The 26,966-nt window shown below is 34.1% G+C and overlaps 4 protein-coding genes across 11 annotated transcripts; 1 reads left to right on the top strand and 3 right to left on the bottom strand.

Annotated features, from left to right (window-relative positions):
* The first annotated feature begins 3,424 nt into the window (after nt 1–3,424).
* On the top strand, nt 3,425–7,871 carry LOC132303935 (uncharacterized). 6 transcript variants are annotated; one of them, XR_009481445.1, is made up of 12 exons: nt 3,425–3,741; nt 3,884–3,922; nt 4,737–4,790; nt 4,907–5,083; nt 5,626–5,875; nt 5,959–6,126; nt 6,215–6,346; nt 6,465–6,546; nt 6,626–6,739; nt 6,842–6,922; nt 7,151–7,202; nt 7,318–7,871. XR_009481445.1 is itself a non-coding variant. In XM_059801389.1 (10 exons), exons 1-10 carry the CDS (start codon nt 3,660–3,662, stop codon nt 6,911–6,913), a joined length of 1,170 nt encoding a protein of 389 aa, XP_059657372.1. In that variant the 5' UTR covers nt 3,426–3,659; the 3' UTR covers nt 6,914–7,589. The 6 variants fall into 6 exon arrangements, 4 of the variants coding, with proteins under 4 accessions (XP_059657372.1, XP_059657373.1, XP_059657374.1 ...); XR_009481444.1 differs by having other exon boundaries at nt 3,426–3,741; nt 6,842–7,034; XM_059801389.1 differs by having other exon boundaries at nt 3,426–3,741; nt 6,842–7,589.
* A 3,773-nt stretch (nt 7,872–11,644) lies between these two features.
* On the bottom strand, nt 11,645–18,476 carry LOC132303934 (UPF0235 protein At5g63440-like). The gene is made up of 7 exons (XM_059801388.1): nt 18,216–18,476; nt 15,870–15,984; nt 13,980–14,133; nt 13,596–13,692; nt 12,788–12,876; nt 12,639–12,707; nt 11,645–11,953 (listed from the first exon to the last, which is right to left on the bottom strand). Exons 1-7 carry the CDS (start codon nt 18,328–18,330, stop codon nt 11,894–11,896), a joined length of 699 nt encoding a protein of 232 aa, XP_059657371.1. The 5' UTR covers nt 18,331–18,476; the 3' UTR covers nt 11,645–11,893.
* Nucleotides 18,477–19,668: 1,192 nt separating this feature from the next.
* On the bottom strand, nt 19,669–24,620 carry LOC132302329 (elongation factor 1-beta-like). 3 transcript variants are annotated; one of them, XM_059799163.1, is made up of 5 exons: nt 24,522–24,620; nt 21,239–21,286; nt 20,475–20,588; nt 20,184–20,345; nt 19,669–20,051 (listed from the first exon to the last, which is right to left on the bottom strand). In XM_059799163.1, coding segments are annotated over exons 2-5 (282 nt in total). In that variant the 5' UTR covers nt 21,243–21,286; nt 24,522–24,620; the 3' UTR covers nt 19,669–20,049. The 3 variants fall into 3 exon arrangements, with proteins under 3 accessions (XP_059655146.1, XP_059655147.1, XP_059655148.1); XM_059799164.1 differs by lacking the exon at nt 24,522–24,620 and adding an exon at nt 22,613–22,713; XM_059799165.1 differs by lacking the exon at nt 24,522–24,620 and adding an exon at nt 22,580–22,691.
* On the bottom strand, nt 22,430–23,769 carry LOC132305355 (zinc-finger homeodomain protein 8-like). Its single transcript, XM_059803009.1, has 3 exons — nt 23,687–23,769; nt 23,242–23,533; nt 22,430–22,474 (listed from the first exon to the last, which is right to left on the bottom strand). Exons 1-3 carry the CDS (start codon nt 23,767–23,769, stop codon nt 22,430–22,432), a joined length of 420 nt encoding a protein of 139 aa, XP_059658992.1.
* Nucleotides 24,621–26,966: the final 2,346 nt, after the last annotated feature.

The raw sequence follows: 26,966 nt of genomic DNA, 5'->3' as shown, positions 1-26,966 counted from the left end.
TAATTTTGTAATTACCAATTTTATTTTTTTAAAAATATTATTGTCTTTATTTATAGTTTCCTAATTTTATAATTACTAATTATTTGTGCTTTAAATTTGAAATTCCTTATTTAGGGACAAATTATAATCAATTTGATATTAACAAAATCCTTTAAATTTGGAATTCCGACACGCAACTATGGTCCATTTAAATCAAATAAGTTTGAATCATATAAGAATTGTTCTCGTAAAGTCGTTAAGGATAAATTACACAATACTAATAATAAAATTAAAGTATTGAGTTTTGAAACTATCAAAAATATTTTTCAAATATTGCCACTAGTAAATATGTCAAATTACTAAATTGCACTACATCCACGCCCCTGACTTTCAGGTTCGATGAGTTAATTTACAATTTTCCTTTCTTTGGTTGTTAACTTTCTTCTTTTTGGTTTTTTAACATTTCATCTTAATCTATATATATCAAATTGTATATCTATTATATATATACATCACATTACATCTTGTAAGAACTTTTGAGCTACTTCGTACATCTCTTGTATATAATCAGATTGTGTATCCCTCACTATATATAAAACATTGTGTCTTTAATCATTAATATATATCAATTACTTTGATAGGCATTTGTACCTGACTCTCGAAAACAAAAATAATGAGATGAATTTAAAAATAATAATTTGCAAGGTATTGAAAAATTGTAAAAAATACATTGTAATTTTTGTTGCATATATTATACAAATCAAATTTATATATTTGAGTATCATGAAACTTTACGTGAAAATGAAATGAAAAGAAGGAGACGATACAACCATAAATGAAAAAACAAAAAGATAAGGAAATGGGTTATGAAAAATGGAAAAATAAGAAAGGGAAAAAAAATGTATTTTATGAAAACAAGTAAGAGTAGTAATAATGCTTATTTAAGTCGTCATATTTTATCTATGTCAGTTTTAAGTCGGGTATTAAGTCATCAATAATATCATTTTTCTTTTTTTAACTCTCTTATTCATAACATATGTTTGGTGGGATTTGAACTTTCAACCTGTATACCACGAGGGACCTAAACGCCTTCTTATTACTCTCAATCCTAGTTTGGTATACAATAATTAATTGGAATGAAGTTGGGAATGAAATGGTCATGCTCGTTGTATTGTTTGGTTGCAAATATGAAATGAAAATGGTTCTTGCACCAATATGTTGCAATGAATTGTCATACTAACTTATATTAATTGGTATATCTATACAGCAAATAAGAGAATGAGCCCTTCCACGAACTTTCGGTTAGATGATAATTCACTATAACAAATCAGTGCAACTATCACTACTCAATATGAAATGATAATCACCATTCTAAGTGATGCTGGTGGAAGGCCACAACGATGGAAGTTGTGACAGGGGGAAAGCAGTGGCGGTGGAAATCGACGGCGGTGGCGAAAAGTGGTGATAATGGCAGTGTTAGTGATGGTGGCGACTGTGAAAACGATAATGGTAACGGAAGATGGTAGTTGATTATGGGGGAAGCCAATGGTGATGGTAGTGGTTTTTGTGCTTAAAACGTGATTGTTTTTTTTAAATCTTATATTTATTTTAATTTTAATTTGGGAATTTAATCACCATTCTATTGATTTAGACGTGGAATGATTTTTGAATTTTCATTATCTTTAAAATGACCATTCATTAGAATGCTATCATTCGTACCAAACCATGTGTGATAGTCTTTTGTATTGTAAAATGTACCTTTATTTATTTATTAAATCTAGTTTTCGTGTTTTAAAAGTTTTATCAAAGTGACAGATCCTCTTACTTCTTTAGGACACTTAAATACAATTTAATGGGTTAAGCATTCATCCCAATACATGAAGCGCGAATAGGAAATAAAACAGATTACGGTTATGATAATATAAAACAATAAAAAAATCTATATTTATTTATTAGTAAAATTGTAAAGATAGGATTTGATCACGGTTTAAGATTCTTTAGGATTGAATTAGACCGAACCGAACCTTTATATATATATATTTATTTACATATATATATGCTAAATTATACAATATATATAATATAATATAATCATACAATCTAAATTAGTTAGAAGTTTGTAACATTTATCAATTTTATGGTCCATCCTTAATTATCTTAGGTTTTATTAATTTATTATATATATATATATATTTTTATTAATGTTTTGTTTATTTTTGTATATATTCTAAATTATACAATATATATAATATAATATAATCCTACAATCAAAATCACTTATAAATTTGTAACAATTATCAATCTTATAGTCCACTCTTAATTCTTTTAAGTTTTATCAATTTATTATATGATTTTTTTTTTTTAATTGCTGAATTTTGAATTGTGGCTGATTGTTTGTTGTTAAATTAGTAATTCTAAATCTATTAGGTTATTAGCAATTATGAATTTATTCACTTTAGTTCCTATAAGTGATAAAAGAAAATGAATTAAAATTTTTCAATGTGTTGGTAACTTGGTTTATAGTTGTGTATGTGGGTTTTGAAATATGAATATTTTTGTAAAAAAAAAAAAAAAAAAAAAAAAAGAATCATGGAACCAAATCAAACCAAACTGATTTTTCACGATTTGGTCTGGTTTAGTTCATTTAGTTAAATGGTTCGATTTGGTTTCAATTTTTTTGAATTTGTTAGAATTGGTTTGGTTTCAAAAAATTTTTAAGCCGGTTCAAACCGAATCGTGTTCACCCCTATTAATTATACCGTAATTTTTAAAAAAAAATATTTATGATTAGCCCTATTCCAAAAGCATCTTGTGCGTATCCTAAAATTCAAGCCCTATCCTACTGTTTTCCAACTATATATAATTTATAAAACATTATATTCATTTTGGAAGGGGGAAAAAAAAAACTGTAAATAAAAATAGTTATTCCTTTAAAAAAGAAAAAACACTCTTCCAAGTTCCCAAGTTCCCAACAGTGGATCACCTGTTGCTACATTGTCCTGTGGCTCATGATTGTTGGAGTCTCATTTTTGATTTGTTTGGTATTTATTGGATTATGCCTCGGACATCTTGGGAATTGCTGGATATTTGGAGGGGCCAATGGGTGGGGGCTCAGGCGAGAGTCTTCTGGAGGGTAACCCCCTTTGTGTTTGGTGGAACATTTGGAAAGAGCGGAATAGAAGATCTTTTGATGGGAAGGAGTCATCCATTAGGGTGTTGAAATTCTTTATTATTTGTACTCTCTTTTGTTGGGATTGGGGGAGATATTTTTCCTCCATTGAGGATATTGTGGACTTTTTGGACTCTTTGAGATCATAGTTTCTGTTTTTTGTATAATTTGGAATGCGTTCCCCTTTTGAACCCCTTCTTCTAATACATTTTACAAAAAAAAAAAAAAAAGAAGGCAAAAAAAAAAAAAAAAAAAAAAAAAGTTCCCAAGACGTCTAATGAGTTCCTACTCCATACATTCAGAAACAGCCTCGGGAAGCGCTAATGAGTCCAGAACACGGAGATAACTCATCCTCAAACGTCTCTCTAATCTCATTAACTAAATCCGTCCAAGCACAACATAACTTTTTAGTTATGCCGCACTCAACGTCGCCATAATCGAGATATAATATATATATATAGAGAGAGAGAGAGAGAGTGTGTGTGTGTGTGTGTGAGAGAGAGAGAGACTGATGATGAAGACATATAAAACGGCCAGAAAGAAAACGGTCGATGAAGAATTAGGTTCGATCATCAACCTCTCTAATCTTACAGGTCTTAGGGTTTTTTTTTTCTGATTAATGTTTTAATGCTCTTTGATCGATTTACAACTTCAAATGGTTAAGGTATATATGGAGTTGGTTTTTTTTTTTTTTTTTTTTTTTTACTGAACTAGGGTTTGATCTCAATTTTGCAGAATGCTTTGTTGGTACAGTGGATCTAGTTCCAAATGCTGGTATGTTTGGTGATTATAAAGTCTGGTTTACTCAATTTGATTATATCATCCTCTTTTACTTTACTTATATATATTATGTATATAAATGCTGTATCCAATGTTGTTATTTGAAAACCCTTTTTCGTTGAATTATTATTATTATTATTTTAAAGATATCAAACTCCATTTTAAGTCAAGTGGAAGTTTGTGTGAGTTTGATTTGGGAATTTAGAGAGTGTTTAACCCCTATACATTCTGAAAAATCCCTAACATTCAATTTTTGAGCAAAAACCCCTATACATTATGAAAAACCCTAACATTCAATTTTTGAGCAAACAAGGGCCTGAATGTTGAAAATACTAAAGTGTTCCTCTATAACTCAATAAAAAAAGGATAAAAAATAATTAAATGTGAAATGACTAAAGTGTCGCTCTTTTTTCTTCGAAATTTTATATCTTAAAAATGTACATGACTAAGTTTTTCCCCTTCTTATTTGATCATTTTTTCAAACTTAATGCACGTATATACCCAAAAAAAACCTTAGGGTGATATTTGCCCAAAATTTAAACATTTAGGTGTTTTTCTCACTTTGCCCTTTAGAATAATTTAAGAATTAATACTGAATAGCTGAAAATTTTTTAATTGTGAAAAATTAGAAGGCCATTGCTTAATGATGTTGGTCCTTTTACTTTGGGTGCTAAATGGGGTTGACTTGTTTCAAACGTAAGCTTACTTGTCTTGAAAATGTGATTTGCTAATTTAGTTAATTTAACTCACAACAAATGTGATTTGCTAATTTAGTTAATTTAACTGACATATGATGTGTTTTGATCAGTTATTATTTTTAGCATCTATTCAATCAGATTATTGAAATTTATCTTGGGTACGGGTAAGTATTTACAAGTTTAATGGTGATTTATCTTGAAATTTATCTTGTCGTGTCGTTTCAGAAGTTTTTACAGATCAAATTATGAAAAAATTGCTAATGGGATCTACATGTTGCAGTGCTTCCGCATGCACAGCAAAAGACAGAAATTATTCAAGAAAAGGCTGAAGATACAAGTATGATTTCTTCATGTTTGCCTGGTGCCGTTCATCGCCGCCAACGATCAATGAGGAGGGTTAATCACAAGAATTTAACTGCTGCTCCAAATGATGTTAACCTTCAGCACGCAACTGAAGGTAAAATTTGAGTCTTATTGATTAAACATCTAAGGTCCTAACATAATATTACTGAATCTCAAGTATGTCTTATGTATTGTGTTGTCTAGGCATACTCTTCCATCATTTTCCATTTTCTGTTCACAATGTGAAATTATTATTGTGGTGTGGACATATGCACACAAGCTGAGAAGAAAAGGGGGCAAAAGAACAGTACAAAACAATTGAGCATGATATATAATAAAATTTACAATTTTATTATCAAACCATCGATTATCTTATGTGAAATTGGGATTTCTTGCAAACTTTCCACGGTGTTCTTTGTTCATCATGGTTGTTAATTTTATTTGGAACTTTGACAAGCTATAGTAAATTTGGTCTCCCTGCAATTGACCACTGTGTGTTCCTTATATGGAAGACGTGGCAGTTTATTTGCACGGTATTGGTGACTTGAAACTGAATCATAATAAAGTTCATGTTATTTGAGAAAATTCATTGGAATTCATGTTTTGTAGCCATTAAATGATAGGGGTTTGATGCTTGAGTTTATTGTGCCATGATAGAGTTTCCTGGACATAACATCATGGAACACCACACAAGCCAGCCACACTCTGTGGTACGTCGGCGTGCTCGTCGAAAAAGAAAAAGAAAAAGTAGACGAGAAGCTGAACAAAGTAGTGATACTGAAGTAGTTCCATCAAGTTCTTTTGGTTCCTTCCGCTGCCGTGAAAGATCAAAGAGAATCAACAGCGTTGGTGGAATCACCCAGCAGCAGGGGAAAATGGACACTGATACGTTTGAATGCTACTTGGGGTTAGCTCTAGTTTTATATAAGGGAAAATAATGACCTTGTTCTTTGTCACATTTTCGTCTAAATTAATTTTGTGGTTGTTTAGGAAATTATGGAGGAGCCTCTCAGAGGAGAAGAGTAATTCATTCACATATCTTGATTGCTTGTGGTTTATATTGTACATGAAGGGTGATGCCAAAGAAAGGGTGTTGAATTGGATTAAAAGGAAGAATATTTTCTCAACAAAATACGTCTTTGTTCCCATTGTTCAGTGGTTGGCATTTCTTCCTAAATGATCATGCAACATTGACTTCATTCTTGTTGGTTTGCGCTATTTCGTGAACTGAAATGTGTTTTCCTAGGTGTCACTGGAGTCTCCTGATCTTCTGTCATTTCGGTGAAAGTACACAGTCGAAAACCAGAACTCCATGCATGCTGTTGCTGGATTCACTGCAAATGTCAAATCCAAAGCGGCTTGAACCTGGGATAAGGAAGTACATTTTTGTGACCTCCATCATATTTCAGCATGCTCTTTACTTTTTCCCTTTCGCATCCATATTATGTTTATTTATCCACTTTCTGTTTATGCTACTTTTCTTTTTCCCCTTTCAGGTTTGTGTTTGACATATATGAATCAGAGGATAGGCCAGAGAACAAAAAACTGATTAAAAAAATACCTCTTTTGATTCCCAAGGTGATATACTAGTTATATTGGTTGATTCCTCGATCTATATTCATGAATGTTCACGTGTACAAATTAAACAATTATTCAGGTGCCGCAGCAGAGAAATGGTGAAGAATGTGGCAATTATGTTCTCTACTATATTAAACTTTTCATAGAGAGTGCTCCCGAAAATTTTAGCATAGCTGAGGGCTACCCTTACTTTGTGAGTTCCTTGTTTTTTCATAACCTTTGTGCCATTTACTATTTTAACCTATTCATGTTGAATCATGGGATTCTTTTTATCATTTCGGCTGCTACCTTACAGATGAAAAAAGACTGGTTTACTACTGAAGGCTTGGAATGCTTCTGCAAAGAACTTGATTCATTTTGCCACTAAATTATACAGGTCTGGCAGATTGCTTTTATGCACAATTTTTGTATACTGCTGTCATATTTTGCTATACAGGTACATCACAAGGATGAATATGTCGAGGTTGTGTTCGGCTGAACGATCAAATGTATAAATTTCCTTTTGGCTTTTGGATACTTGTACTTCCGAACAATTTGATACAGGTCTAGCAGATTGCTTTTATGCACAATTTTTGTATACCTGCTGTCATATTTTGCTATACAGGTGCATAACAAGGATGAATATGTCGAGGGTGTGTTCAGCTGAAAGATCGAATGTAGGTTGAATGTATAAATTTCCTTCTGGCTTTTGGATACCTGTACTTCAAATATGATACAGGTCTAGCAGATTGCTCACAATTTTTGTATGCTGCATCATATTTTGCCATACAGGTACATAACAAGGATGAATGTGTAGAGGGAGTGTGTTTGGTTGAAAGATCAAATGTCGGTTGAATGTATAAGTTTCCTTTTGGCTTTTGGATACGTGTACTTCTGAACAATTTGATACAATTGAAACTGAATGTGCATCAAAGTTTTACAAAATCACCCCAGGAAATAGGGTATGCCTTCAAGTTTTACAAAACCACGTAGAAGGTCTGTGTAATATTGACAAAGTTGAGGGAAGGTAAGTGGAATTTATTCAATTTTTTTTTACCGTATAAGTAGATTTTGCCCATTTTAAACTAGAAGAGATGCAGCCTATTGGGTTTTGCTAGCTCTGCTTTTTATTTGGTGAAATCTTTAACGATGTTTTTATCGTAGACGCGAGATTTAACAAGAATTACGTAATATCTTTGTGGGGGTGTGTTGTATTTTTATATTTTTCGTGAGTTTCTTGATTGTGAATTTGCAATAAGGAAGTTTATCGTTTTGCATTGTGTATATTGCTTCTTCTGTTGTAACCTAAACTATTCTGGGTAGATTGTTTTTTTCTTTTTTCCTTATTCGAGTTCAAAATCAGTTCAAAATTCAGAACTATTATTGTTATTTCTTTTTCTTTTTGTATTTACTTGTATAACCTAAAGGATATAAAATACTAACGAATGGATGTCGACGCTGTTAGACTAAAATAAAGGGCCAAAAGGTTACAAACTCTGCTTCAAATTTAATTTTAAACTATTGAAGGTGATTTCTTTTTTCTCTCTAACAATTTGAAGAAAACAAATTGAAATTTTTTTTTTTTCCCAAAGTGAAATCTCAGTCTTACGAGAACAATTTTATTTTATTTTTTTATTTAATTTTTTTATTTAATTTTTTTTTTTTTGTGTTCAATTAGATATATGCTGCTTCTCCTTAGAATTGTTGCAAAATGAAACAAAAAAAATAATAATAAAATCAAATCAAACACACAAAAATACGCAGATTTAGCATGGTTCACTCAAAATTGGGCAAACAGTATTGCGGGAATTCAGAATGAAATAAATACTCTTGCACTAAGATAGCATAATAGGTTAGAATAAACTAAAATACTTTTAAAAGATTCGAGTCGAGAGCAAGCTCCCAAACTCCCATTGTCCTTTACGAAATCGAACTTTTGTATACAATATTTATCGGACTCTACAGTCCCCACTACCCATCATAATAAATTTTAAATTTCAATTTTATCCATTTCCTTTGTTTGGAATAATGAGTTCAATAAGAAGGTAATTTATTATTCTGAGGATCGGGATCGGATATTGATGCTTTCAAGGTGTTTCCAAAACTTATGGAGAAAGAAACCAAATGAGGAGCTCATTCAAGTTGAGATGTGGGTCCACTTTTATTAATTGAAGAGTTTTGATTGGACTCCACGGCATTGTCCATGACCTTCTAATCAATTTTTTTGATAACATCTAACTAAATTTCATTGCTTACATTGATTCACAAGCTCAGTCCATTTCCTTAAAATTTGCAAAATTAATTGCACTTGGACTGTATTTAGCAGCATGAAATTAAAGCATTAGAATTAAAATTTAAACTTTAAAATTGAAATTTTTAGAATTAAAGAAAATTTTAGTGCAAATATTTATAACTGCTTTTCTCCAATTCTACTGATTCAAATTTTAAAACTGCAATTCTATACCTCTAACTTTCAACATTTCGTTGATTGAAATTTTTTCCTTTGGGCTTTTTCACATAAAGAATGTACCTTCCTAAGAGATATAATCTTTCACATCCCCTTCCAGTTCCTCTTTGCTTAAGGAACAAATCTACAATCTACTGATTGATTGGAATTCTCAATTGATAAAGCTATGTAACATGCAGTTTTAATCCTGATTCATCCATTAGTAATGCAGCCTCAAACCTAAAGTCCGGACGAAGTATAAGATACCAATCTATCTAGGGACAGATCCAGGAAATTGGGGGTGCCAAAAGTGAGATTTATTTTTATTTTTGTAATTTAAGAGTAGTAACATAAAAAAAAGGAAAAATTAGTGGTATATAATATAAAAAAGGAAAAATTAGTGGTATATAATACTAAAAAAAAATAATAATAAAATCAGTGGGGCAACCTAAACATTGTGAAGCCAAATGCCGTTGAATTGGATTAAATAATTTCCATTTTGACTCTTGCAGGTAAACTTTTTTGGAGCTACGTAGCATGCTCTTTTGCATATTGCTTCTTGGTTTTCTTGAACACCCACTGTTTACTGAAATCATAATACTAATAATAATCTTCTCCAATTTGATAGCATTTTAATCATGTATTTGGCAAGCTCGAAGTTAATAAGACGGCCAACAAATCCAATAAATTCCACCTCCTTTAGGCTTTGACCGGGGACGGTGCCAACTTCATGCCTTTTTCTTTCATGTATCATTCTTAGTTCTTTCTCCCACAATATGATAACTGCGATGGTGAATTATATTTGTTTTAAATATGAGTAATGTTACCAAGATTTGTTTGTCTAGACGTGAGGTGTAATGTAAAGAATAAGTTCCAAGTGTGGAACTCATCCCCTACATCAAAGGGATAGAAACTTTTCGATTATACAAATAGGTTTGAGAAATCGATTTAAGGACCATTTTGCTTATAATATGTGTGTGTGTGTGTGCATACATATACACACACACACACACGTATAAAATTGCATATGTAAAACTTTTAAACAAAACCAAAAGGCTTAAAATTAAGACTAAGAAGTCTAGAACACAAACTTGTAGCAATACTTTCAATTCTGCTAAAGAAATGATACTGCACATAGGGATGGTAGTTTCCCACAACCTAGCGGGTTCCACCCGGCCTCGCCCCTAAAGAGCGGATTTGGTACCCCCAAATGAATTTTGGGGTGAGTATGATGAAATAATTGAAAACCCGAGTTTGAGGCGGTTGGAAAAGAGTTTAGTTATATAGCAAATGTGCTAGAGGGAGCCCCTTTATCTTTAGAAGCTAGGAAGTAGTGGCGTATGTATGGTATATTGAGGAGCGACAAAATGGTGTTAATGTCGATGGAAATTCATGTGAAGTTTTTATATGGTCCAAGACTATATCGTGCTGGTTAATCAGAAGATTGTTTGGAACCTTGCAGTCCTAATTTCTTCCGGTATAATGAGACTCAACCAATAGGATGTGTTATGATAGGCAATTGTGCCAATGCACCAATAGAGCTCTAGGACATTGTCAAGGAGAAGTATCTTCAATATGATACCATTGCGGTTCTATGGAGAGATTAAGGCCAGGAACGGGTCCAAGAGAGACTAGAATCCTTGATCTCTTTTATTTTCAATTGGAGAGTCCATATTGTACAAGTAGAGCATTATTATTATCATTTTTTTCCATATGAATGGAGTCGGGTACATGAATACTCTTTTTTTTACTATTTTCTATTATGCACTAAGTTTTCTCTTAAATTAAAATTTTTAAAATTGTTTCTTTTTTTTTTTCTTTTTCTAGTTGACAACTCACACACCCTCCTCCAATGAATCATTTACACTCAAGAGGAGTCAAACCTTAGACTTTAATACTGCATGAGGCATTAGAGCCGAGTGACTTTTTCAACCACTCTTAGGCTCTTAGCTTTGGTCAATTGAGAAAAATCTCAAAGGGTTTCAGAGTAATTTGCCATAAATCCAAAATCTTATTTACCTAAAAAAAAAAAAAGGGATGATATTTCCTATATTGTTTTTTCAGAAATTAATTAAGTAGGAATTTATTGTTGCATCTAAAAGATGTAACCAAGATTTATTTTGTGCATGTATTATCCGCACCAATCAAAGTTATTTTCGTGTATTTAGTATTGATTTATGTAGTATAAAGGTTGGTTAAGCCCTTGATAAGGAATTATGTAGTATAAAGGTTGGTTAAGCCTTTGCTAAGGAATTTGCTAGCGTAATTGAGCTATAAAATGAAAAGTATTTCAAATCTCTAATGCAATTTATAAGTTTTAACAATCATTTCCAGTTGAGAAAACAAAAACAAGAACACAGTTTAAACTTTGAATTCTGTTTTCTGCTTTCAAAATTTTGGAAACCAATAGAAATCTTCCGGTTCTTCATTTAACCGATTCGAGGGTTCTGTCAAACGCTCTATGCAGGAAGAAGACCTGAAGTAGATCCTAGCTTTAACACCACAGAAATACACTTGTTATCGAAAGGTAAATTCTGCTGCCAAAAAACACTTACTCCATGAATTAGGATGTAACAAGATTGACTCTACATTTTTTAATTTTGTTATATGAAAATATATAGCTTTTCCCTCTTGCTGAAAAAAAGTACAGACGTCGGAAAGCAATCATGTTCATAACTGAAATTCCTGCTCCTGGGTACGTCGAATATTTATTTGAATCAATGCTATATTTGACAGGAGTACATTAACACAGATCAAATATTTCACACCCGCTAAGCACCATCCACACGGATCGAGTAATTCAAATAGTACAATGAAATCACTGAAATTTTGAATTAGATGCAATGGGAAAACGTTAATACGAAAAACAATTAAGAAAAATAAGGTCATAATCCCAGGAACCAAATGTAACCATAAGGTCAGTTAAGGTTGTACAGCTTCCAGGAGCTTCTCATATACTTGTCTAGCAGACAAATCTTCCACCTGGTTCAAATATCAGATATCAGCCCATTTTTAGTATCTTAAAGAAAAAAAACCCGGATGCATAATGGTCTTTTGCAGCGTGAGCATAAGAAAGCGGAAGAACCAGAAGTTTTCCTAGTTTAATGATGTTTCCATCAAAATCAAATGGATGGTTATTGAGGACAAAAGACCAGACAAGTTTAGGCAATAGGGTGAATAACTTTTGCCAGTACAAAAGACTATAATGAGTGGGCAATCATTCGTGTGAAATTAGGTCACTTTACCTCTGAACATTGTAATCTTATTTCCAGTTCACTAATTTAGTTAAATTAAATATAAAAGCAAACTATGTCATTAGATTCTAGTCCTAAGATGTTGAAGAACTAACATGCCATCTTACACAATAGTGGACAAGCAGCATATAGGACATAAAAATGGGGCTTGACATTGCCCCCTGGTATTTGAAATCCACCGCCACAAAACCGTGACATATTGGATTCAAACAGCATGACTCGTAAAATATGGTAATGTTAGTGGGATTACCAGAATATGGTCTTACCTATCAAGGAACTCATCACGCAATTTCAGTGAACTGAGTGGTCCCGCAGAATCATCAATTGAATTTCACAAAAAGAATTACCAGAACACACATGAAATAGACTAGTGCACGAAAAGACACAAAATTAGAAATTAAATTTAAACTCACCACAAGAAGTTTTGATTTGTTATTCCACCCTCTCTGAAGGGTCATCTGGCTTAGTCTCAGACCCAGCACCTGTGTCAAAAGTAAAAGAATGGAGGCTCAGCTGGACAATTTAGATGTGATAATTGAATATTGAGGCTCAAATTTAGTACTTTGCCCATGAACTCTAGAAGTTCACTGTTAGCTTCACCGCGAGCTGCAGGCGCAGCAACAGTTACTCTAACATCATCAGCATTCACCCCTGGTACAAGCAAAATGCAAAGATGAGGTTCTATATTGAAGAATCCACCATTCTAATCAAGTTGTAGCATAAAAATAAAAACATATATATCTAAAAGAGAGGATTTAATGGAAGGTGTTCTGCAAGGATAAACAATTGAAGCAAACGCCGCATTCCCTTTTGGCTTTACTTCGAGCAGCATGAAAGCCATGGTTTACGCAAATTATTAGTATCACAAATGTGTGTGTGTGTATGTGTGTATGATCCATGTTTATTTTTGCTTCTACACTGAGAAAGTATCAGCGTCACGTGTTTAAAGAATCAGTGAGGGTAGAAAAGTTTGTAGTCATTATAATCACCAACTCCAGATGCTTGATGCCCAAATGTACACTCACATGATCAAAGTCATCTTCATACTCCTTTATTTCATTTCCAATCTTCATTTGGTGCTCAAAGAAATATTTTACTACAGCAAGTAGTGTAGATTTCAAAGATGGAAATAACAAATGATCAAAATCCTGATATGCGCACTTTGAACCTAGGTTTTCTTTATTCAAACCTTCACTTTTTATACACTATAATAATGAAAGCACATTTAAAGGATGCACGCAATTTGGTATAATTACCAAATTGTTCAAAAATTATATATTTATTATTTGATTTATTGATCAAGAATGTGCTACAAAACTGAAAGCATATAAGAAAATATAAAATGAGGAGAGATTGAACAATTGGTTTACTTGTGATTGCTGAGCGTTGTGCGCGGTCTTCAACTTCTATTGCCACTTGAACAAGCCCTCCTTCTAGCTGTGATATGCATGGTGGGACAGGAGCATCCTACAATATATTTCAGAACGATTATTGTGTTGCTGGAGTACATATTCAGATGTTCAGGAATGAAGGACTGAGAAAGCATTACTATGTATGATTCATGATGACTTGGGAACAGGATATAGTAAATCAGAAATAGACGCCACCAAGGGCTTAACGCCTTAACCTAAATGGTAATGGTGTATACTACTCTTTCCAAATGGAAGGTTGAGGATCTGGGTCCCAAATAGAAATTGGTACCCATAAAAAGAAAAGAAAAAAAGTGTCATCAACACCCACAGCAAAGTCTTTACCTGAGGATTAGTTTCAGCAGCAACCGTACTAAGGCCACCATCAACGACATATATGAAAGAGGCAAATTCAAGATCTTCTTCAGCACGGTAGCAGACAAGCAGCCCACATCCCATGCAGTTCATACGGAATTGCTTCTCCAGTTTCCCTTCACCACTGGATAAGGAGGATTCACAGTAAGGAATATGAGACTCAAACTCGTAAAATAGACCAGCCTAAATGGTAGCACAACAAAGAAATTAAGAAGTACAATATTTAGTGCAGTTGATTACTCAGAACCGAGTAGAGAATACTGCATTTTTCCCCTGTTGTCGTCTATAAAATATTCCCTTTCCAACCCAATTTAGAACTTACTATGTTTGAAATACCATTTAGTTATCAGGCAACTTAAAAGCAAAACTATAAGTAATCATCATGTAACATTAAAGCCAACTTGGCCAGACAAGTGGCTAATGCATATCCACCTTTCACTGCAGCCACAGAGATAGATTAAGGCAGCGGAGTGGAGGTTTACAGTGCATCGTAGTAAGTGCCCCCACAACCACCCACCAACCCACACACACACCCCCCCCCCCCCAAAAGAAAGACCTCCTGAAAAAGAGGAGAGAGAAGAGGGGGGTAGCTGATTTTAACTGATACTATAGAAATTTACATATTTATTGTGACATGTAGCAAGTTCAAATGTACCAATTTTTTATAATTTTCATTCCTGGCTCTATAATTAGAATTTAAATGATCATAAGTATAATCTAACTATTGAAATTTTTTTGTCACCCTTAGCTATTTAAGGCAGCTCTCGACCAAGGTACCAATCTAAGAGCAAGTGTCTTAAAGAAATATTTATGTCGGTAATTTGCTGCTGCTAAAGATTACTATTGGAATCGGTGCTTGGAGATATCACCGGTGAGGAGATATAATAGTAGAAACAAATATAAATATCAAGTGTGTTCTCGGTATTTTTTTAACAAGTTGCTTGGCACAAATTTTATTGTTTTTCATTTCTATATAACACTACTGCATAAAAAAGAGGTCATGCTTAGTATCCTCAATGGCAAAAGATGCAATGTCTGACAAGCAAAAAACGCATCATTTCCTATGATAAAAAAAGGAACCACCATTATACGCAGCAGAAATTATAGAAACACATGCATCAGTAAGGAAGCAACAGACACATCTAAATACTAAAGAATCTACTAGCAAGTGCTTCAGAGATAAATTTTCCTCTATTGCTACAGGACACCACGGTCAATTGAAAAAGTTGTGGTTCTAGTTTGTGGTTAAACCTAAAAGGAGGTATCCGGTGAGCCTCTACATAGGCTAGTGATTTAAAGTTGATTATTATGAATATAGTGGGGTAACCTTTTCGGTAACAATTGCATCATATGACACGAATGCAACACCTCATTGCAACAGTAATAGAAATGGCATCCTCCTCTACTATTGGCTATATCAAATTGGCATTTGACTCCCAGAATTTGAGATTTAATGACAATCAAATACTTTTAGCAGATGGACGGACCCAAAATTATGTCGCTAAAACAAAAGGCTAGTAGCAAAAATTAACCTTACACATGCACCTCAATGCACTTCTCATGAGAACGCTAAAGGTTTCTAGGTTTCTCATAAGAACGCTAAAAATTTCTAGGTTGTTCAATTACAATGGCCAATAAATAACAACAGTTTTTGGAAAAAATTATGAGTCAAGTCTTAACAATTAGAAATAAATCTATCCTGATATCTCTTCTTTTTTCTAAATTATTTTCCTAAAGCAATGTTTAGGCTCTAGTAGAAAGTAGCATTTGAATACATTAAAAAATGGAATTAGAAATATGAAAAAGAATCCATGTGATAATGAACACAAAACTTTGCACTGAAGTATAATGGGTCATCACCGTTTCAACAGAACTTTTCCTCCCTCATTTATGTTGAGCCTTGCAAGATGCTTATTCTTGTCCAATACATATGCTTTGTCAGTCTTCCTTTTTGGCATTTTCTGCAATTGGGTATCTTACAGAAAATATATTTTACTATGGAAGTTTCCTAGCATCAATAAAGAATGCTTTAACAGAAATTAAATATAACATATAACACGGAAGTTCTTCCCAGCAGGAGCCCATATCAAAAGTAGTTGAATTCAATATCTACAATCAAGTGATCTATCGATATCCAACACAGATCAATTAAAAGGATATTATACTTTGTGCTTCAAGACAGTGAGCATTAGATTAAAGAGGCAAATAACTTGTCTACTTTATATATCCAATGGAATGACATGTGCCGATAATTTTACAGACTCTACAACAGAATAAGGTCTTACGCGCTAAAAATCAACAGCAATATTCATTTCAAAAAGTCCAATACAAAAAAAGTTAGATATCACCTTTAAGAATATACAAACAAGTACCAAAAAAAGAATATACATCCACGTAATGCACAGGAACATATTTGACTTTGTCACTTCATTAAAGATAAAGGACATCAGAGATAAAAGCACAAATTGACATAAGAAGGGCTTACGATGGAAATAGATGGTTAATGGTGCTTTACATAGCCTTTTCTGTTTGTTTGCTACTTTTTTCATCTCTTTGGTAACATGGCCTTTTAGTTAAATTTATCTAGTTAGTATAGGGTTCAAACCTATTTTATTCTCCCAACAGTTCTAAAAGCACCAACCAAAAAAGAAAAAGGTTCCTGTACTTCTTCTTCCTAAGCAGGAAGACAAAATGAAATAATTTTTTTTTTATAAATAGAATTTCATTAAAAGTGCTCAAGAGGGAAGCACATTACAAAGTGAAAACAAGGGCTAAGAGGGCCCACTATACTGCCAAAGAATTCACAAAATCAACTATATCCCCCATAGATCAGCAATTTGACCTTTGTACCTTAGAAGGAGAGGCAGTGGACCGCCTATTTGACACATGGGGTTTCTTTTGCCCAAAAAAAAAAAATAAAAAAAAAATAGAGAATTTAAGCACCCACATCAGAATCTCCTATAGCATGATGGCGGCTGGACTTGCAGCCCTAGGAGTCTCCACCATGAGAAAAACTTGGTTGCGCCCGTTGCACCATGCAAAAGGCGCATCCAAACCATGTGTGTAATACACGCGTGAGCACGTGAATTACAAGTGTGGTAATGTACGGTTGGATATGCCCGTTGCAAGGTGCAACAGGCGCAACCCAGTTTTTCTCGTCCACCATGATAAAAATACATCAAAGGGAGTACATTACCAATAAATAACCTAAACAAAGGTTCATTAATTAACTATATGATTTCGAGCAGCATTTCACCAGTCGGCAGTTTCGATATGTCATGTATACTAGCGACTAACCCCATGATTGAAATTTTGACTCCGGTTTTCTGGTTTGCCTTTGTATGACTATGACAATAAAATTTGTGATAGTTGTGTGTTTGGCAAACATCCTCGGAATTCTTTGAAGGCTAGAACATGGAGAGCAAGTCAACCACTGAAGCTCAAGCCAAACAATCGATCCTAACAAGAGGAAGGGGACCTTGGGAGCCCTTATGCGGATGATAGGGGAGTTAATATTGTCAGTCTAGCATTAGGGGAAGAATGCATACGTTTCTCACACATTGCAGGGATGGTGAGAAGAGATATATTTTACATCCAGAGGGACAACATTTAATACAATAGTTCCTATAAAAAAGGGGGGAGTGCCTGCAGAAGTTTGAACTATTGATTTGCATAACTGGAATTAACCAATCAAGTTTACAACGAAACCAGGAAGTCCAATTTGAGTACCTCTACAGAATAGACCTTCAGGTAATGGCAACAAGTAATTGAGTTCAGTAGTTCCTTGTATAAAACTATGGACTATAAAGATAAAATAATATAGAGAAGAATATATAGAAGACAATAAATACTCTCTTTCAGCTAATTTTTTTTTTTTTTTTACTCAAAATCCCCCATCCACACCCAATAGAATTACACATACACACAGCTACAGAACAAACTAATTCGTTTTAAAAAGGAACTACACAAATTTATGGCTAATTTTGGCATTGAGATCATTTCCCAACAATTAAAGATGAAAACAAGAAGAAAACGGAACCTAAAATTAATCTGAACCAAAATTTTCTAACACGGGTAACAATGCATTTATAAATATAGATAGATAGATATAGATATAATAGAGCATGTCTAATTCAATTGAGACCATTCTAGAGCTAGGAAAAGATCAATTTGGGATCGAGAAAAAGTAGAGAAAGAGAGGCAAACCAGTAATTAGAACATGAGATCCACAGTGCTTGCAGTAATAGACGAAGAGATCAGAGTCATGACCATCTGGTCTTGCGTCCTCGCTCGAGTACGTGTGTGTCGTCCTCTTTGGCATCCTTCCCCACTTCTCCTCTCTCTCTAACTCTCTCTCTCTATATATACACACACACACACAACACACACACTCACACACATACAAAGCACAGAGAAACAGCCCCGCCTGAGACCCAAAACGGGAAAACCCACCCCTCTCTCTCACCTTGTAATGACAAGTCCTTCCAGACTCTGTAAACATTTGGCGGGCCGGGACAGATCATTGTGGTGATCAGTCCTAAACAATGTTGGGCCCAAAATCCATTCAAATGCTTGAGCTTCGCGAGCTTGTATAATAGAGCCTGTTTATTTGGAGAATGTGTTGTATAAAAATTTGTTTAATGGACCCTTTTTTAAAACTACGCTAAAAGAGATAACATGCTTGGTTAAAAAAAATTCTCAAGAATTTAAAAAAATATATAAAAAATTGTTATCAAATAGATTTACACTAAAATATTGTCAACCAAATAAATTTTTATACATTTTTTATAATTTTAGTTCATAGAAAATTATTCTAAAAAAATTAAACAACTATTTCGAGAAGTTTTCTATTCTGTTTTTACTTTTTAGTTCCGCTTAATTGTGTTCTAGGCAATTTTATTGATGTGATGCTTTGAAATTGAAATTGAAATTGAAATTGAATTAAACTATATATATATATATATATATATATATATATATATATATATTTTGCAATTTTAATGCATCAATTTGGTACCACCAAACCTAGACTTACTGACATCATATCGAAAACTCTTTAGGCTAAAAATTTGGTTGTTATATTCAGTTATACCATTATACGGTCTCCAAATTCCAATCTCTAAATTACACTTCGAACTTTAAATTCATCAACATTTTTCAAAGATGATAACTTTTTGAAACATCATAGTTAATTTCAACCGACCATGACTGTACTTTACCAGTTGCTTGCATGAACCGACAATGTTTAGGGGCACACTGAACTTGCAAAACAATGACAAGAATGAACTTCGTAGCAAAGCTACAGAAGACCAACAACTCCACACATACAAACTCAAAATATTGTACCACGAACTCGGTAACATTTTCATTACATAAAAACCAGCATAGCCTGGTTATTACTGTCTAATCCATGAAAATGATATTGATAACCAAGCAAGAAGCCCAAGATCGCAATGTGTGTGTGTGTGTGAGACGGTCGCGGGGGTAGAGACCCCAATTGACAAATCCGAGATCGTTACGAGCGAGCAGGTATTTGGTGTGCCGTGCAGACACGAACGACGGTCTAAAATGAATCCAACTGTTTAAAAGTCCAGTCCACTCCAATAGTATTGAACAAAAAAATGAATCCAACTTCTCCAATAGTATTGAACAAAAAAAGTAGCCAAGTAGATGAATGTTGAATATATTAAAAATAAGGCACATTCATGAGACAACCTTGCATTATATATAAACCCCACATATAATATATTACACACTCCAACAATCTCCCAACTATACAACAGTAAGTAAGAATATGACTCGTTGAAACCTGAAGAAGAAAATCCAGAACCCTAGTAAAGGAAGAAAAGCATAAATTTAGATAAGAATCCAAAATGGTGTAACTGATACTTCTTAATATCAAAGTCTTGGAGAAAGAAAACATAGGAATAAAGTGGACATTTATGACTTAAAATCAGTCTGCGTAAACAGAATCTTCATTCTTCACTAGCACGAACCTCTCCTGCACCGATTCCGAGCAAAACTCCAACATGCTTTCAATTTCTGTCACAAGAATCATCAGACAATTAAAAACAAGATTCAGTATAGTTGTTCGAGTTGCATCAACACATTAAGCAATAGATTCATTGTGAGATTTATCAACACCACCCAACAACATCCTTGCAATGAACTTACATATTTTATTGAAGGCCACAATATCGCAGCTCTGGACAAATTCATCAATCGGCTCAACTGTGAGTCTTTCCTCGATGAGACTGTCAACGGACACCAAGTCATCCACAATGGTCATCATAATCTGCAATTTCTTTACACCATATCCAACAGGTACGAGATTGGCTGCAACAAACAGATGTTTACAAGTTAATTTGAGAAACATATGACTTGATTGCTTCATTTCCAAAAAATACATTAGTATCCATTTCTTCCTAGAAGAAATACGACAAGTCAACAGGAAGAGAAACATACATGCTCCCCAAGTCAATCCTTCCATCTCAATACTTCTAACAGCTTCCTCGAGCCTTTCCATGTCAGTTTCATCATCCCATGGCTTCACATCCAACAGAATTGACGACTTTCCAGCTGAAGAATAAAAACACAACAAGATTGAACTTATAAGAACAGAAAGGAAATTTTTTTCCATGAAAAAAAAAATGTGCAAGGTCCAAAAGCAGCAAAAGTAAACATGTAAAACTCATCCTGTTGGAGGAACCGGTAAAATAGTTCATGATAAGCATTTCGGCAATTGAACCATATCCATCAGGGTTTTCTATGTAGAGTTTCCCAGCAAAGAAGTTCAAGGGACCAAAATAGGGTGGTATACTTATCAAAAAAAATAGGGTGGTATGGATTATATAGATGTATGTATGTTACTAATCTTGAAGCCATCTATCTACTTATTGATTTCCTCTGTTATAACATATAATCGTGATTTGAGTGTGAGACTATATGTCCGACATCTCTTGGTAGACATTCCTCTAGCAAGCATATTTTATAATTCAAGTTAACTATATAATTTAGTTTTACATAGAACAGTAATATTACGTTCCTTTTCTAAGGTAATTACTTTAAATTTCAAAACAAGTACCCATATCAAAACATATTTACTACCTAAACATGTAGGTTAGGAAATTAAATAAAAATTGCAATAATAAGGATATTTAGTTGTGACTCAGTGCTGTTGGAATTGAGTATTTGATAAATCTGATTCAGCAATTGACAAAGACACATACCCATAATTGTCGAACTTCTTGAGGCCAGACTCCGAGCTAAGATTGTACCTGAAAGCAAAATAGAAGGTTGATTTTAAGTTTATGCCAGAACCACTAATTTACATTGCTTCACATTCAAGAAATTGAAAAGATATTAAATTGTGTCAATTCTGACAAAACAATTAAGAAAACATAGATTAGAAAAAGTTCCATATAACAGTGATAATAGTTACAAGGAAAAATCTACTCATACAAATCTGTGTTGGACAGAAACTATATATATAGAGAGAGAGAGAAAATATATTTATATACACAGGCGGAGGGACCATTATATATTCTGACTCATAGACTATATATACACACACACAGACACATAGAGAAAGAGAGGGATTAGAGGGGTTCAGGGATTTTAAGAAATTAGGTTACTGGGTGTTTGGGAGTGTCTCAAATTCACAATTATAAGTTTTTTTTATTTTTTATTTTTAAAAGGTAATTCTCAATTATGAGTTGATTGGGTGTTTGGATCCAAAGGTCGCAAATTCTCTCTCTACCTTTCTCTCTCTAAAACCAGATCCATCAAAGAAACAGAGCAAGCTTTTTTTTTTCTTTTCTTGTTAAGTTGCTGCAATTTCAGATCGGTGCTCTCTCTCCTCTGATTGATCCTTTCACAAGTACAAAATCTGCAATCCAATGGAGAAACTCCCTGAAACGCCTTTTGGGACTCCAATTCAATAAGAAACGGTTGAATTTTGAAGGAAGCTTTTAGATTCAATCATGGTTCGTGACTTAGCCCATAACTAAATTAATTAATTTGGTGAGATGAGAAGTTGCAATTGAATTTGCCCGACGGTAATGATGCGAAGCAGAGGAAGATGAAATTGATTCTTTGTAGTGTTGGGTCGGTAAAGTGGTCATCAATTTCAACTCTGAAATTATATAGAATTTAAACCGAAAAAGCATACAAATGAACACTTGGTGGCGCAGCAAAATCATATAATCACAGTATCAATAATCCCAGAATCAATATGCATTCGCGTCCAATTAAATCATGGAAAAAAGTGCTCCTCATAATAAAAACCCATTGTTTCCCTACGTGTATGTTTGATTTATATCATCGATTTAAACATCCATTTGTGACCGAAACAATATATTTAACTCAATTTCAGGAACACCCGACATTCAAAACACATCAATAACATATGAACCAGAAGATCATGTAATAAAACTTGCAACCACATAACATATGAACCAGAAGATCTGTAGAAATTATAAAAAAAATAAAAATTTATAGAAAACAGATGAACCAGAAGAAATAAAAGAAAAAAAAAAATTATATTTAGAATGGTAGTAGAAAGAGCAAACCTGAACTAACTAGAGACGGTGAGAGAGACTAACCTGCTTCAAGCTTTAGGGCGAGAAAATTCTGACTGTGTATCTCTCTTCTAAGCTGTTAGGGGGGCTTTTATAATGGGAAGGTGTTAAGCAGGATTTGGAAAGGAATCCGAATTGGAATAGGAATTGGAATTCAAATGAAATTATATTTATATGTTTGGAATAAATTGGATTTAAAATAAAAATATTATTTTTGCTCTTGTTTAAATAATAAATGAAATATACTTTAAAATTATTATAAATGGCAACTTAAACCACATATTATGAAACAATATTTTAATATACATTTTTTGCTCTTAAATTTTTTATTATTATTATAAATATACATAAAAATATACAAACAATAATATATATAATTACATGATATTTTGTTACCTTATATATATATATATATATAAATATTTAAATATAAATATTTAAAAAGAGTGAAATAAGTCAATTTTGGCCCTATATTCTAGGGCTAAATGCTCTCATATCCCTGGGTCTTCAATTTATTACTCTTGTGTTAAACCTCAAACAATTTTGCTCACACACCCCTTTTTAAAGTATGAAAAATGTGAATTTACTATTATACCATTGGCTTTATTTAACCATAAAAATATATTGCTTATATGTGTATTGCGGCATTTTACGTTTAACCCAATCTCAGAGCAAAACTGGTTCAGTGCGACGTCGTCTTGCCTCTGTGTCATCCATCCCAACTTCTCTGCAAACTCCAACATCCTCTCTTTCTGTTGCTGCGCAAACTTCGTCCTGAACCTCTTGTTCCTCACCGTCGCCGCTGCCGACGACATTGCCCATGCAAGGCGGACACCATCAACCACCTCCTCTCTCTCCGGTGTCTCCGACTGTCGATCAACCTCATGATCGTGATGATCATGCAGATCAACGTCTCCAAACAACCCACCACCGTTCAGATGAGCACTAGTGGGACCCATTGTAGCAAACCCTCCGATTTTGTTGTTGGGTCCGGAGTTATACGTCAACATTGCCGGTGGCGGCGGAGAATGAAGCATGCTGCTATAGTGGTGGCCGCCGCCTTGCACTTCTTTGAGGTGGCATCAGCAGGCGGTGCACGTTAGTGGGTCGACGGAGGAGGACATGAACTCGCCGCAGTCGTCGTTGGCGTGGCTGCTGATCGCGGCCGCGTGGTTCCTCATACAGTGGCTTTGGCGGTAGGTTTGGGGTTCATGACCACTGGTTTACCGGCAGTTCGCGGGTCCGGTCGAGCACCGGTTCTGTGGTGGTGTCGCTCTCGGGCTTGATGTCGCGTCCGTACGACACCATCCTTAAATCCATCCCCTTCATTCCCCCTAAAGACATGATCTCTCACTGAAAAATGAAAATGTAGAAAGAGAACCGTAAACTGGTAGAGAGAGAAAGTGGGACTCTAGCTAATTTTGGAGGAGCTCAGCCTATTGTCACGAACTGATTCCTAAGACGCTTGGAGGATGGAAGACAAGCATGCTGGTTGGCAAAGAGCAGAGTTTGACTGGGAATGGTTTCAGGGAAGGGGCCGTGCAGGACCAGGATGGTACCTCTTCAAAATTCAGGCAGGTCGACTCGGTTCAGTTCGAGGTGCTTGTCGCTAGTCGTGGACTTGATTATGAAGAAGGGAGTTGGTCATCCCTGTACAAACTGGTCGGGAGCTGGAGCCGTTTCCCTGACGAGGTCATGGCAGGCCGAAACCAATCAGCATGTATTTTTGGAAGGGCAGGTCGTGGTGGCTGATCAGGGCGCTTGTGCGAGCTGAAGCAACGCCTTGGTGCCGCACGGGCTGTGCCGCTGCGCCAAATCTCTAGGTCCGTGACACTATGCTAAATAATTAGCTGAACCACAGATTGTAATCAGAGGAAAGTAATTGCTTTAAACCCTAGTGAGGATAAAGAAAGTAATCAGAGGAAAAGTGGACCCTAAAGCTCTATGCCAGAAGCCATTGGAGACCACATGAAGATTCCAAGCTCAAAGAACTTGGTCCTCTTTTAATCAAGCACTCTCGGAATTGATCCGAGAGCATCCGCAGCGGGGCTCTTTAAAGCCCAATTTCGGCGAGCGCATGGACTGTATGAAGTGCAACGGGCTAGTTATATAAGTATTGGGGCCCATTAGCGATCCCTAATGCAAAACGGCGCCGTTTTGCATTAGGCAGTTTTGTTTTTTGTTTCAAACGTCTGGTAGCAAATTTTTTTTAAAAAAATCTAAAAATAGGTTATTTAGAGCTCTTTTTTTTGGGGAAAAAAAAAAAATTTATTAAATAAAAAACATATTGTTTAGGCATTGTTTGTCCAAAAAAAAAAAAAAATTTGGTCCAAAAATAAATTAAAAAATCATTTTTTTTTTTTTTTGTTTTTTTCCTTAAAATTTGTTTTTTTTTTAAAAAAAAATTTTTGCTTTAAATTTTAAATGTGTAGGCCAAATAATGTATTTGGCCGTTAAGGCACTATTTCTACAGTACCAAACAGTGCCTTAACGGCTATAATTTAAAAAAAAAGTTTAAAAATTCAAATTTTACCTTTTTTTTTTTTTGTTTTTTCCCTTAAAATATGTTTTTTTTTTTTTTTTTTTTAAATTTTTTACTTTAAATTTTAAATGTGTAGGCCAAATAGTGTATTTGGCCGTTAAGACACTGTTTATACAGTATCAAACAGTGCCTTAACGGTTATAATTTAAAAAAAAAAGTTTAAAAATTCAAAATTTTTAACTTTATTAAAAAAAAAATTTAAATTAAAAATTTTAAAATCTCTATAAATACTCCAACTCCTACCATCACTCATCACATCTCTATTATCTACCATTCAACTTATTTCTTCTTCTATTTTCTCAATCTTAGCTATTATTTTCAAAGTCATTTCGATTCCATGGATCCTCGACATCCATATTATTACAACACCCAATTCAACCCATCAAATGATGAGTTTTTGCCATTTGCTGAAGAGAATATTAATTTTATGGAGGCGATTCTCAATTTTCTTCTGATCAACCATCCCAAACTTCTCATCATGATTGTGATACTAGTATTCTACAATCAAGTAACTCAAGACCCCCACCAAAACAACCGGTTATCCGACCTACTAATTGGACCAGGGCTGAAGATGAGGCTTTATGTTGGGCGTGGATGTCCATTACCTTTGATGTGATTACGGGGGCAGACTAAAGTAAGAAGAAGTTATGGGAGCGAATTCTGGAATAATATAAACAACATATTGGTGTTCCAACTGAGCGAAATTATGGAGGTTTGATGAATCGTTGGTCGGTGATGCAACAAAAAATCAGCAAATTTTCCGGCTGCATGACTACCATAGAAATGAATCGTTCAAGCGGCTTCAGTAATGATGATATGGTGAGTTATTTATTGTTTAAATATAACTCGTAAATATTTTAAATAGTCAGCTTTTAATTTTTTTTTATTTTTTTTCGTATAGATGATAGCAGCTAAAGACCTATTTCGTAGCCAAACAGGTGGTGAATTTAAGTTAGAAAGTTGCTGGGAGATTTTGAAGCATAACAATAAATGGAATTCACATTGTGCCGAACAAGTAGGAAAAAGAAAAAAGAAAATAGAGCCGAAGAAGAGGAGTGGATTTGACTTTGACATTAATGAGTGTGTTGGACACTCATTACCATCTACTCCGTCAAGTCATGCAGCCACGATAGATGGAGCTTCAACTGAAGAATCACCACATATAGGGGAAAATGATTCACCCGGTGTGGAAGAATATCAACTACAAAGACCAGTAGGAAGAAAAGCAGCGAAGTAACGTCGAGCAAAAATTAATTCAGCGAATGAATTGCAAACTTCATTCGTTTCGAAATTTAATAATATCACCACCCGTTTTGAGAGTCGTTAGGAGAAAATGCAGGATGTCCAAGTGGCACGAGAGGTAAGAAAAATGGAGAAAGAGAAGACAAGGCAGTTAGAGATTAAAGAGAAATAGAGACTTGAAGAGAAGGAACTCATGTTAACAGATCCAAATTCGGCACCAACAGAAGCGGGGAAAGCTTGGATTATTGCAAGGCAAAATGAGATATTGGCATCTTTGAATTCATGGTCCGCCCCAAAGTTCCCATAGGATTTTGTAATCCTTGGTCTATTTATTTTCTTATTCCAATTTAGGATATTGTATTGTTTAAGTTATTTTTAATTTTTTGTTTAATTTGTTTTTTTTTTTTTAATTCATAATGAATAATGTATTGTTTCAAGTTCTAATATCAATCATAGTTTTTTTTTTAATAATTTACAAAAATATTGTTCGATTGAAAAATATTGCCATTGAAAAAATATAGTCGATAAAAATATGGGTAAATTACACCTAGACCCCCTGAGGTTAGGTCATATTTCAGCCAGATGAAGATTTGG

The sequence above is a fragment of the Cornus florida genome, unplaced genomic scaffold (genome assembly GCF_030987335.1).
Source record: "Cornus florida cultivar Cherokee Brave unplaced genomic scaffold, ASM3098733v1 CherokeeBrave_3.0.0_Hap2_Chr04, whole genome shotgun sequence".
Lineage (NCBI taxonomy): Eukaryota > Viridiplantae > Streptophyta > Magnoliopsida > Cornales > Cornaceae > Cornus > Cornus florida.
The sequence above is the reverse complement of the archived record's forward strand: the minus strand, read 5'-3'. Positions and strand labels throughout refer to the sequence as shown.